Source organism: Rutidosis leptorrhynchoides, chromosome 4 (assembly GCF_046630445.1).
Source record: "Rutidosis leptorrhynchoides isolate AG116_Rl617_1_P2 chromosome 4, CSIRO_AGI_Rlap_v1, whole genome shotgun sequence".
Classification (NCBI taxonomy): Eukaryota; Viridiplantae; Streptophyta; class Magnoliopsida; order Asterales; family Asteraceae; genus Rutidosis; species Rutidosis leptorrhynchoides.
The window spans coordinates 157,531,996-157,545,626 of record NC_092336.1 but is presented as its reverse complement, the minus strand read 5'-3'; the positions used below and the strand labels follow the sequence as shown (position 1 = coordinate 157,545,626).

The window sequence follows — 13,631 nt, the reverse complement described above, 5'->3', positions numbered from 1 at the left end:
CTTCACATATCAACATTTCTGTTGATGGATTTATCATACCAAGTTTTTCTAGAAGATAGAAATGCCTCTCTTCAGGAAGTGCCTTTGTAAAAATATCTGCCAGTTGATCTTTTGTGCCAATATGTTTTAAAACCACTTTGCCTTTCTCAACACAATCTCTTATAAAATGATGTCTGATCTCTATGTGCTTGGTCCTGGAATGAAACACTGGATTTTCAGTAATAGCAATAGCACTTTCATTATCACACATGATTGGAGTTTTGGTTAATGATAATCCAAAATCCAATAACTGATGTTGCATCCAAAGCAATTGAGCACAACAACTCCCTGCAGCTACATATTCAGCTTCTGCTGTTGAAGTAGCAACTGAATTCTGCTTTTTACTTGACCAGCTCACCAATTTGCCACCTAACAATTGACAACCACCAGATGTGCTTTTTCTGTCTAACTTACAACCTGCATAGTCTGCATCTGTATAACCAATTAGATCAAACCCTGAGTCTTTAGCATACCAAAGACCCAGGTTAGGAGTACCTTTCAGGTATCTAAAAATTCTTTTCACAGCCTTATAATGAGACTCTTTAGGATCTGACTGATAACGTGCACACATACATGTAGCAAACATTATATCAGGTCTACTAGCAGTTAAGTATAACAAAGATCCAATCATACCTCTATAGGTTGATTGACAAGTTGGTTTTCCAGATTCATCTTTATCAAGCTTTTCAGAAATACTCATTGGGGTTCTTAAAGTGGAACAATTTTTAAAACCATATTTGGTAAGCATATCAGAAACATAATTACTTTGGTTAATAAAAATACCCTCTTGACTCTGCTTAATTTGTAGCCCAAGAAAATAGTTTAAAGTACACAAGTTACTCATCCTATATTCTTTAGACATTATATCTGAAAACCATTTTCTCAAAATTGGATTAGTAGACCCAAAAATAATGTCATCAACATAAATTTGAACCAGTAACACATCACCTTTCTCCTTTTTGATGAATAAAGTTTTGTCAATAGCTCCTCTAGAAAATTTCTTTTCCAAAAGAAATGTTGACAAAGTATCATACCAGGCTCTGGGAGCTTGTTTCAGACCATACAGTGCTTTCTTCAATCTGTAGACATGCTTGGGAAACTTCTTATTTTTGAAACCAGGAGGTTGCTTTACATACACCTCTTCTTGCAATATACCATTCAGAAAAGCACTCTTTACATCCATTTGAAACACCACAAAATCTTTATCTGAAGCATATGCTAGAAACAATCTGATTGCTTCAATTCTAGCAACAGGAGCAAAGGTCTCATCATAATCTATACCTTCTTCTTGTCTGTACCCTTGAGCCACTAGTCTTGCTTTATTTCTAACCACAATACCATCTTTATCAACCTTGTTTCTGTAAACCCATTTAGTACCAATTGCAGTTTTACCTTCAGGTTTTGGAACCAATTCCCACACATCATTTCTTTCAAACTCAGTCAATTCTTCAGTCATAGCTTCAGCCCAATCATTGTTAGCCAATGCTTCATCTACTTCTTTGGGTTCAATGAGTGAAAGAAAATTTGAGAAGAAACAATAATTAGCAATTGCAAAATCAGACACAGGTGTCTGAGATGAAGAACCAGTTTTAGGTAAACCAGTAGGATCTACAACATAATCTTCAAGATGCTTTGGAATAACAATATTTCTAGAAGATTTTCTGATAGGAACAACAGGATTCAAAGTAGTATTAGAAGGTTGATCATCTTCATGAGTAACACTTGGCTCATCTTCTTGTTGAACTTCTTCAGTGAGAGCATTATCTGCAGAATTTTTCAATCCAGACAAATTAAATTCATCTGTCTCAGACTCTGAATCTAGAGTCTGAACACTGTTTCCAGAAATTAATTTAGACAATTCACCAAGTGCAGAATGCTCAGAACTAGATGATTGATCCATTTCAATGGGACTTTCATCAAAAGAAACGTTAATGGATTCTTCAATCTTCATTCTCCTCTTATTATACACTCTATAAGCTTTAGAAACAGAAGAATAACCAATGAACACACCTTCATCAGATTTTGGCCTCATCTTCTCAAGCTGATCCCTTTGATTCAAAATATAGCACTTACATCCAAATACATGAAAGTAATGAATAGTAGGCACCTTTTTATGATACAATTCATAGGAAGTTTTGCCATGCCTCTTCACAATTAATGACCTGTTTTGAGTATAACAAGCTGTATTGACAGCTTCTGCCCAGAATCTGAGTGCAATATTTGATTGGCATAACATGGTTCTGGCTGCCTCAATAAGTGTTCTATTTCTTCTCTCAGCAACTCCATTCTGTTGTGGAGTTCTAACAGCTGAGAAATTTTGACCAATTCCAGATTCTTCACAAAATTCAATTAAAGTAACATTCTTGAACTCGGTGCCATGGTCACTTCTCAATTGTTTAACAAGAACACCTTTTTGAACCTGCTCTTTCTTGATTAAATTAATGATTTCTTCAGGAGCATCACTCTTTGCAGCTAAAAAGATAACCCAGGTAAACCTTGAATACTCATCAACAACAACCAAAGTGTATCTTTTCCCACCTAGACTACTAGTGTTCATTGGACCAAAAAGATCCATATGAAGCATATGAAGTGGATCACTAATAGTAGCTAGGGATTTTGAGGGAAACTTTGTTTTGGTTTGTTTACCCATAATGCAAGCAGAACAAGGTTTATCTTTCTTGAAAGGTTGCTGAGGCAAACCTCTAACAAGCTTCTTTTTGGAAAGCTCATTAATATTTTTAAAATTCAGATGAGATAACCTTTTATGCCAAAGCCAATTAAGTTCTGGAACAGTTTGAGAATACAAGCATGTTTCAATTTCAGAATCAACAGAATCCAAATCCAGCATATACACATTTTGAAATCTCCAGGCAACAAGAGTTGGTCTTCCTTTAGGATCATAAATAATTCCAGCTTTCTTTCTTATTCTGATTTCACAATCTTCATCAGCAATTTGACTCACACTTAGCAGATTATGCTTTAATCCTTCAACTAAAGCAACTTTCTTGAATGACACACTTCCAGCAATAACAGTACCATAACCAATAGTTTTTGCAACAGAATTATCACCATATCTCACAGAAGGACCCTTTTCTTCTACAAACCCTACAAGATGCTCTTTGCATCCAGTCATGTGTCTTGAGCAACCACTGTCTAAATACCACTTATTACCCTGCTACACAAGACACAAGCAAGAGAAAAATGATTAAATCTTAGGGGGAACCCACTTTGCAGTGGGTTCAGATGGAGTGCATTTAACCCTCCAGACAAAAGCTTTATTACCAATCCAGATCAACTTATCCACAACTGTTTTTAAACCACCTTTATTTTCACAAACTTTAGGTTTCCATACCTTTTTAAAATTTTCAGGAAAACAAGATGATTTTGAGAATTTTTCATGACCCTTTAATCTTTCATTAAGCTTTGAAATTCTCCTTTTCAGTTTTTTTATAGTCTTAGCTTGTTTTGACTCTGACTTTCTTTTAGTTGACCATTTAGGATCTGGACAAGTGTCACTATCAGAAGATGATTCAGTATCACTTATGCTACTTGATTCTTGGGTGTAAGATACTAGGTCAGAACATACACTTTCACTTTTAGAGACTAAACTGTTAGAGTCTGAAGGTTTCAATAGTTCAGACTCTGATGGATTTCTACAGTCTAAAATTATAGTCTCTGAAGGTTTAACAGGTTCTAATGATTTTACAAACTCAGTTGATCTTACAAAAGCATTAGTTAAAATTTTTCTCTCACCATCAAATTTTATAAAAGTATTTGGTAAAATGTCAGGCTTAAATATAATAGGATCAACTTCCACATTATTATCTAATGTGTAGTTTTCACCAAGTATAGCTTTGACATCATTTGGTACTTGCTTAGCAATAGCATCAGAATTCTTTTTTGAAGAAACACACCAAGATTTGCAAATATTTTCATAATGGTTTGCCTTTTTAATTGATCTTCCTAATTCAGTATTTAACCGTTTAGTTTCTTCTGAATATGCCATTTTGTATGTGTCAAGTTCTACCTCACATTCTTTTAATACTTTAATTTCAGCATCTTTATCTTTGATGGTGTTCTTAAGCTCAATGATCTGTGTTCTTAACCTGTCACTATCTTCTAAGCACCAATTGAAATCAAGCAACAAATACTGAAACATTCTCACTTTTTCATTATTAAGATAGTTTACAAAGTTTTGTACCTTATAGGCAGAACCTTTGTTACAAGTAGAGTCTTTATCCATCTTCTCAATAGCTTTCAAATCTTCCTCAAACTTGCTAGACTCACTATCCTTTTCAATTATAGCCATCAGACACTTATCCTCTTCATCATCAGATGATGAATCTTCATCTTCCCATGCTTCTGTGTACAATGCTTTCTCCTGTTCTTTATTCTTCAACTTTTCTGCTTCACCTTTCATCTTCTTGTACTTGAGTTTATACTTTCTTGCTTTGTCAACAGGTTTGTTGAAACTTGAACCTCCTTCACTCTTGGACCAGCAATCAGCAGCTATATGACCTACCTTGCCACACTTGAAACATTTAGCTTTCTTTGGATCAAAAGAACTCTTGCCTTTACCCTTCTTAAAACCAAACTTCTTCTGCTCAATCCTTTGAGTCAAAAGAGCCACCTGACTTTCCAGATCCTGAATCTCCTCATCTACATCAGAATCACTATCATCAGAGGTCTCATCACTTTCAGAATCAACCCTACTAGAGTAACTAGAGAACAATTGCTTGTTCTTCTTAGTAGTAGCTATCAATGCAGCTTCTGGATCTTTAACAACTCTCTTAGCATTGATCTTGTTCTTCAACTGTGATTCTTCAAAGTTTGACAATATGCCAAACAACTCACTTAGTTCATAAGTGTCTATCTTTTCACTGATTACCATTGATGTAATCACAGATTCAAAGTTTGAAGGTAACAGTTCAATGAACTTTTGACACAACACTTGTTGTGTTTTCTCTACACCAACACTTTCAAGATCATTAATCAGAACCTGGAATCTTGAATGAAGATCACTCAATGATTCTTTAGGCTGAGCAGCAAAATTTTCATAACACCTTATCAGATTCTTTTTCTTCTGAGTCTTAACAACTGTGACACCTTCATAGTCATTAAGCAAGAGATCCCACATAGCTTTTGCAGTTTTAGCATGACTGATCTTCCTGAGAATTGGAACAGTAACACCATTACCTATAATACTTCTTATCTTGCTATCAAGCTTGAACTTTATGGCTTCTGCTTCTGTCCACTTATCTCTTGGTTTTTCACGAAGATAAGCAGGTTGAGCAGAAGCAGTACTTGTAGCAGGAACAGCTTCAACCATTGTACCAGGTATAATAGGTCCTACTGTAAGGACTTGTTCAGCATCTTCATGAATCGAACCAAGAAACCATAGAACTTTTAGTTTCCAGGTTGCAAAGTCTGTGCCATCGAAAATTGGCACTCCTTTACCAGCCATAACTGGAGTTGGGATGGTACTGGAGGACATCTTTGAACAATATATGGATCGTTTTAAGATTACCGAATTGGATTTACACCAAACCCGCTCTGATACCAGTTATTAGTTCACAATAACTTGATTATGAACACTAAACTCTCAATAAACAATAGATACAAATTATATTAACAAAATTGAGAGAACACGAATGATATATAATATGAAAGACAAAGTAATCGTGCTTGAGAGATACAAAATACAATGAACATCGTACCCCTATTTATACAAGGTTAAACCAAATCTCCAAGATTTGATTTCCAAAACTACTTGACTAAAAGATAGGAAAAGATAAACTAAAACTTATTAATATTCTAAACAAATCAGTGTTTATCTTCTAGAGATAATATCAAATCAAAACGTGATCTTCTAAATATTTATCCAGATCTCCAGAATTCCCATAGCTTCTTTACCAAGTAATTAAACCGTTCACACAAACAGATTCTGCAACTTGCATCTCCAGACTCTAACTTCCAGACTCTAACTTCCTGCAAAACATTTTGACTCATCAGATCTTATTCCAACAAGTTCATTAAAAATTTGGATTAAACAAAATCAATACCAATCTTATATAGTATTTTCGATTAATTTTCAAGAAAATAGACTTAATAACGTATAAAGAGCTATATTTTAGGCCAAAATAACTTCTAATATATAATCATTGGCACTTTTGGGAAAAGTGAAAGGGTCCAAACCAAGAGATACAAATGATCATCGTACACGCCTTAAAACTAAAAACCCCACTCAAACTACCTAAAACGTATCTACAATCAAAGCTTCCCGAAACTAAAGACTAATCCACAAACCAAAACGGAAAAAAATAGCCACTAAAACAATAACAAGAAGCCTAAACTAAACAAATAATCCCAAAAGGCGGGCTGAGAAACATATAAAAAAAGACCGGCATCCAACTCATCACTATTCACTAGCCTCCTTGTTTAACTGCCGGACATGTCCGTTTTTTTTTTGTTTTCTCATAGTTTAGCTTTTAGTTGTGTATTACTGGATGATAATAATCATAATTTGTCATATTAGTGTAGCCAAGATCTTGTTTTCTTAGGACCAAATAACTTTAAGTCACTAAATTAGTATGTTCCAATACAAAAGGATGCTATTGATTCATACAATTATTGTTTTATCTGTTTTCCATTAAATATACCTCTAGATCATTACACATAGTCTATGTTTATTTCTTTACTGTACAATATCACAATCACAAAACATATTACTCACACACATATTACTCCGTATTATTAGATCATAACTATATACTAAACCTCATGAACTTATACTTGGATATTTTTGTCTTTACTTCCTTTATTTACTATTACATTCTTTGCCACCATCACTATACCTCACACCACAACCACCACTATACCTCCGGCCACCATTCCACCACTCTCGGCCACTTGCCACTGCCATCATCAACCTCCTGCCACCCACCACCATCAATCTCCTACCACCGTCACTGTTTAATTACAAACGCAAACTTACTTTTTCAAAAGGATAAATTCAATTTGTACTATTTTCTCAAATCTTGGCAAAAATCGAATTCACTAAAGTCTCTTCTCTGAATCGGACGCAACCAGGGTATCATAAACTTGACCCAAACTACGTGAACTTGAAAATCAAACCAAAACTATATTGAACCAATCAGAACCGGTTACTCAGGTTCTGATATCAATCCATTCACATGGATAACATATCTCATTTAACCACAGAGCTAGGCGTGGTTAGGTGAAACTAGTTGTAAAATCAGAACCGATTTTTTACTACCGTTTTATTGCTCTAAATATAACTTAGATGATATGCCAACTAAAAACACACAGATTCGAAATAAAATGCTAAAACAGATAGTCTAGAAACACAATGTTCTTAGTACAAAGTTATTCATCTGACTGACTAGTACAATTCAATTCCATGTCCATCTTAAACATGCATCAAAAACCAAACATACACTAAATAACACAACTTAACAAAAGGAAGACGATTTTGCCATTCTCTTAATACTCATGCTTCGAACGATCAGATCTTGTTACTGTACCAGTAAACCCCATCCTTAACCTCAGCATCTTTATCGACGTAAATGCATTCCTTTGTTTCCCTATACATAGCCTTGAAAATCGACGTTCCATCAAACTGATAATAATCTCCCAAAATCGGCTTGATTATCTTTGTGGCCTCCATTGCGTGATAATGTGGCATTGTAGAGAACAAATGGTGGGCCACGTGAGTGTCGGTTATGTTATGGAACACCTTGTTTAAGACCCCGTAGTCTCGGTCAATAGTGGCTAGAGCACCTCGTAACCAGTCCCATTCGGTTGAGTCGTAATGAGGTAACGATGGGTGCGTGTGTTGCAAGAATGTGATTAATACTAAGAAACCATTGACCACAAGTAACGGGCCCGCGTACATGGTTAATACCCATGTTAGTCCTTTAACCATTGCGATTCGAAAGAGTACGAAAAGGACGGCTATTATCCCGACATCGGAGATGAATATTTGGGCCTGTTCACGGTTGGAGTAAATGGGACTATTTGGGTCGAAATGGCACGCGAATCGATCGTAGTATCGGCCCGAAACGTTGAACATTAGGTATAAAGGCCAACCTAGGGTTAGTGTGACAAGAAGGGTGAGGATACGGCCCGGTGGGTTGTTAAGATATCGAGCGGTTGACCGTACACCCGATTTTAGTTTCGGGACGAAAACCTCGTCGTGTTCGATCGAACCCGTGTTGGAGTGATGTCGGCGGTGACTGTATTTCCATGAGAAATACGGGACGAGAAGGGCGGAATGTAGGATAAGGCCGACAGTATCATCGAGCCATTGGTAGTCACTAAAGGCGTGATGGCCACATTCGTGGGCTATGACCCAAACCCCGGTTGAAACACAACCTTGAACGGCCCAGTAAACGGGCCACGCCACGTAGGCGAGCGGTTTAGGGAGGAGTTGGATGTAGTTGTTAGCAAGGTAATAAAGAATGAAAATGATGGTGAGGTCATAGATGACGTAAGAGAAAGAACGGATAACGGATCGATTGAAACAATGAGGTGGGATGGCTTTTTTGATGTCTCCAACCGTGAAGGGCGGTTTTTGGTACGGGACTCGTTGGATAGTTTCGGGTTCGGTTTTGCTGTTGCTGTTGGCGGGATCTGACATTCGACCACCTGCACCCATTGTTCAATGATCTGCAAAATAACAGAGGAAATTAAATATTATAAAATGTATTGCATGATCCAATTATTAAGCAACCTTGTAGCAACCATGTGCTGATGTCAACTTCATAAGGTAATAAGTCATGGTAACTTACAAGAGGGCCAACAAGTAGAACATAAACTTACAATCAATAGATTGAATTTTAAATACTATGCATGATTTATGAGTTGGCGTACATAATGGTAAAAGATCAAAGATAAGCTACATTAATGCATAGACAAACAAATCAAAAACTGAATACCTCAAGTACAAATTTTGCCATTAAAGAGCTTGTGCTTTCTTAGAATATATACATAGATAGATATATTGCAATGATCTAAAAAAAGTTTAAAGATGTAAAAAAAAAAGTGCTAGTCGTGCTAGCATAATAATGACTGCAACTTCTTCAAATATATACAACTATTGAAATTTTATTTGATGAGAACGCTCAACAATGTAAGTAATTAGTAAAAGTATATCTAATAAAGTAAACTTTTTTGATGTTAAGAGTTGTTCAACTAAGAACAAAGTTGTAAAAGCCGCGAGTCGGTCAAGTCAGAGACGAGATGGTGACGAATCGGGCGTTGATAAACATTGACTTTTAGTAATAAAATACATTAATCGTATATATACTACACATATATATATCAAACATAACACACAAATATCTCAAACATGTAGATATTGCAAAAATATACTCACTTCGTCTCAATTTAGTAGTCAGTGTTTGACTTTTCAAATATTTCTCATCTACTTGATATTAAGACAATTTTGAGACGGATGGACTAATTATTTCACCTAACTTTGACCGACTCAAACCGACTTTGACCCTACTTTTAAGCATAGACCGACTTTTAAGGCATTTTTTGACAACTCGGGACGGGCTAGTCCCCAAACCCATGCGTCGGCCGACTATTATAACAGTGACTAAGAATTTACATCCATGTGAAAGGAAACTTATAAGAAAACAAAAAAATTAAGTATATGTCTAATTGAAGGAGAGAAATAGGAGACTCCTAGGAAAACACGAGTATTTGATGAAACAAAACTGATCTGAGAATATGCTAGTATAAAAATGAGCGTAGTTGGCCTAACAAAAAAAAAATCTATTCACTAAGTTGCAAAATTAGGTGAGGCCCACATGCCTAGTAGTTTGAGAAATGGAAAAAGGACAAAAACAAAAAATATGCCAAATTTAGTACTCGTGATGTGTTGCATAACAAATTGCTTAGTCATTGTATTACTTTTTCCTAGGGCTATAAATGAGCCGAGCTACTCGTGAGCTACTCGAGTTCGATTCGTTAGAAGCTCGATTCGAGTCGAGCCTAAACGAGCTCGAGTCCGAGCTTGAAATTTATTAGAAGCTCGTTTAGTAAACGACCTTGAGCTAGAACAAGCTCACGAGCCTAAACGAGATTCAAATTAAGTTCAATTATATACACAAAATATTAATTTTTAAATAATTAATATAGAGTTATATAATGAATAAGTAATTATATATTAATAATAGTTGACAGAATAATAGTAAATCTTATTTTATGTTGATAAATAAAATTATAAAAACAATGAATTTGGAATATAAAAAATATATATATAAAGAAAAAATATATTATAAAACTAACGAGCCGAACACGAGCTTGTAAAATACCAAACAAGCCGAGCTCGAACTTAAACTATTAGGCTCGAATCGAGCCAAACTCGAGCTCTATGAAATTTAAACCGAGCTCGGCTCGACTCGTTTACAGCCTTACAGTTTTTCCAGTGTTAACACTCATAGTTTAGAAAGATGGAAAAATTGAACTTAAAAGGGTTGATGATATGTTTAGTAACTCGTGTTCTACTAATTCAATTGATCTTAAAAAAATGTGCACAAGCAATTTTTTTTTTTTTTTTTTTTTTTGTTATCAAAATATATAAACAAAACATTTTACAATTTGTAAAAACTTCAACGAATTTTACGCCTTTTCTTCCACTATTTTGATGAAATACAGTAAAGAACTTTATGTTAAGCAATATAAAACAAAAGAGAAAATCGAGGTGTCAATTATTTTATCTAAATCTAAATAGGGAATTAAAAGTCACCAAGTAAAGCAAACAACAATCAAATTCCTCAATGATCCAATTAGAAATACTTTCACAAAGAAAAAAGCTAAACAAAAAAAGTAAAGTTGACAAAAATAGCAAATTTAACAAAAAAAGAATGAACATATCCCAATTTACGCGAACATAGCTTAACTCCCATTCTACCTAAAAAATTGTAAGCAGTAAAACTATGCAATTTTTAGATCTACTGAATATATCAAGTTTGTAATAAAATTCAGACCTTAAATTGTTACAATTGCAACAAACCAAACTCAAATTCAAGATAAAAGTATCCTCAGATAAATCACCATTTGAAGCTATTAATCTCTGAACTTTTAGATTAAAAATTAATAAATCGTCACATTCAGATGAAAAATTGACATATATCATACAGATTCAATCTCTATCTCTATTACGAGTAGTAATATCAATTGAGAGTCATACTTAAATAACCGTCAAAAATTGCACAAATTACACAAAGATAACATGCAGATTCAATAACAGAGAGTCTAATATCAATCTGAAATTAAGCACCTAAATAATAATTTTAGCATTAATTATCCTTAAATTAACACATTTTAATCAAATGTTCCACAATTAAACGTACAGATAAAAATCGATATATATCGATTATTATAATTATAATAAAATTAAGCAATATGAATAAAAATTTGTGCGTTAAATCGGCGCATTCAACGTCAATATGATATAATATATAGATATAGAATTTGTATATATCGATTAGTAAGAAATATTTACCGGAAGGAAGAAAGGAAGGATTGAGAGTTAGATTTGTTGAATTGAAATGTAAATCTGGATCTGAATAACGAAATGGCCGTCCGGCGAGTTAAGTTGCCGGCCTAATTTTATTGCGGACGCTAAGTGGGCTGCTATTTAAGCTTTTTGAAAGGTTTCTGAGTCTCAATATGTGTGCTTGATTTACATTATGGTGTGGCCCACATAAATTAGTCGTCCCAAATAAAACAACGCAGTTTAACAAATTCATACACTTAATTTTTATTTAATTTACCGAGTACTCCGTCCGTCCATAGTACTCGTTTTTTATTTTATCTCTCTTAAATTCAATAAATATATAAGAATAATTGATTAAAATATTTTTACATCTTTACTTTATTTAAGTGAGACAAAAATATAGATAAAAAATAAGAGATAAAACTGAAAAATAGACAAAATAGTACATGTATGTATCAGTCACTTTTTTTAACTGTGTGCTTTTTGTCTCGGAACTATTAAATTAGAACGGAGGGAGTGTACTTTTTCTATTTATGTTTACTACAAAAGTATTTTCTCGTCCCACTTCATATGTCCACTTTTTCATTTTTGAATTGTCGCATTTCAAATTTTCATTTATATTTTCAATCAATCATAAAAGATTATCCTAAAGAGAGAAAAAAATTTGATTAATAGAGAATATAGTTGATATGTTTTAAAACTGTGTGAAAAAATAAATGAATATTAATAATGACACGAATTTAGTATTATTTTTTTTCTCTCTTATATTCAATATGCAATATAAGATATAAAAAAAAACTATACACATTTATTAGCATATAAGTAGACTATTAATTTAAAAAATAATAATAATAATAATACAAGACTACAAATATGAGATGAAAAAAGTATTATTATTTTAAAGCAAACACATACACATTATATAATGCACGACATGACTCGAACTCATAATTTTAAGATTGACAAGTTATCTTGATACCACTAAGTCACAAGTCATTTGAAATTTTACTATTATTTTTTGTATATCGTTAGAAAAAAAATTAAATTTACATAAAATTTAGTAATAAAAATAAAATTATATAATTAAAATTATACTTCTTCTGTTCCAAATCTATTGTCATGAAATAAAAAGACACACACTTTAATAAAAAATAATAGTCAAAACTATTTTTTTTTAACTTTTCAGTTTTACCCTTTACTTTTTACATATCTTATTGTCTTATATATGTATAAAGTAGGAGCACGAAAGAACTCGATTACATTATTCTTATTTATATATAAAAGTGAACAATTAATTTGAAAAAAAAAATTGTCGACAATATATTTGAGATGAGTGAGAGTAATAAAAAAACTTATAACTAATGGATGATAATAAATCCACCCCAAAGTCCAAAAAAATATTAGACACAAAAATATAGCCGTTTTCTTTTCTCTGACCTGAAAACTATGCCTATAGTTTTCGGCCGGAATCTGCTCCTTCCATTGGAGTAAACCACCAAGCTTCAACCACTTCAACCTTCAATCTTCTCTAATTGTTAGAACGAATTCTTCTTAGAGCCTTCATCGTTCTCAATTATGGATCAATCACCACTTACAAACCTTAACCCTAACTTCCATACACCTACACTCTTAATTTCTTTTTCACGGCCACAACCTGCCACTTTTGGGGATTTGCTTCCTCCCAACTTTTGTAACATGTTCGCTGACGATGATTCACCACCGGGATTCTCGAGGTAGGAATTCCAGACGATGGCATAAAGGGTTTCCGACAATCAAAACATGTCTGTAATGATTTCGAGGGTGCAAAGGACTAAAAGTTCAATTTTCGCGGGGAGGATTAGAAAAACTGTCACCAGGCACATGATGGAGGCTACGTTCAGTAATTTTGGGCCTTTGATGGAAATCAAATTTTGGATGAATAAACGATATTCCTTTGTTTCCTTTGTAGATGCTAAGGATGCTCTTGCTGATGTTATTGCCTTGAATGGTTCCAAGATCTTTGGAAGTTCTATTTATGTCGGGTGGCATGTGGTTCGTACTTCTGGGGTATTTAGCCGCAATA

The 13,631-nt window shown here is 33.9% G+C and overlaps 1 protein-coding gene across 1 annotated transcript; it reads right to left on the bottom strand.

Annotated features, from left to right (window-relative positions):
• Positions 1-7,309: 7,309 nt before the first annotated feature.
• On the bottom strand, positions 7,310-11,714 carry LOC139904031 (delta(12) fatty acid desaturase FAD2). The gene is made up of 2 exons (XM_071885966.1): positions 11,576-11,714; positions 7,310-8,727 (listed from the first exon to the last, which is right to left on the bottom strand). The coding sequence occupies exon 2, from the start codon at positions 8,714-8,716 to the stop codon at positions 7,565-7,567; it is 1,152 nt and encodes a 383-aa protein (XP_071742067.1). The 5' UTR covers positions 8,717-8,727; positions 11,576-11,714; the 3' UTR covers positions 7,310-7,564.
• Between the last annotated feature and the right edge of the window lie 1,917 nt (positions 11,715-13,631).

Coding starts and splice junctions, on each gene's coding strand:
- LOC139904031 (XM_071885966.1), bottom strand. CDS start 8,716: ATGGGTGCAGGTGGTCGAATGTCAGATCCCGCCAACAGCAACAGCAAA.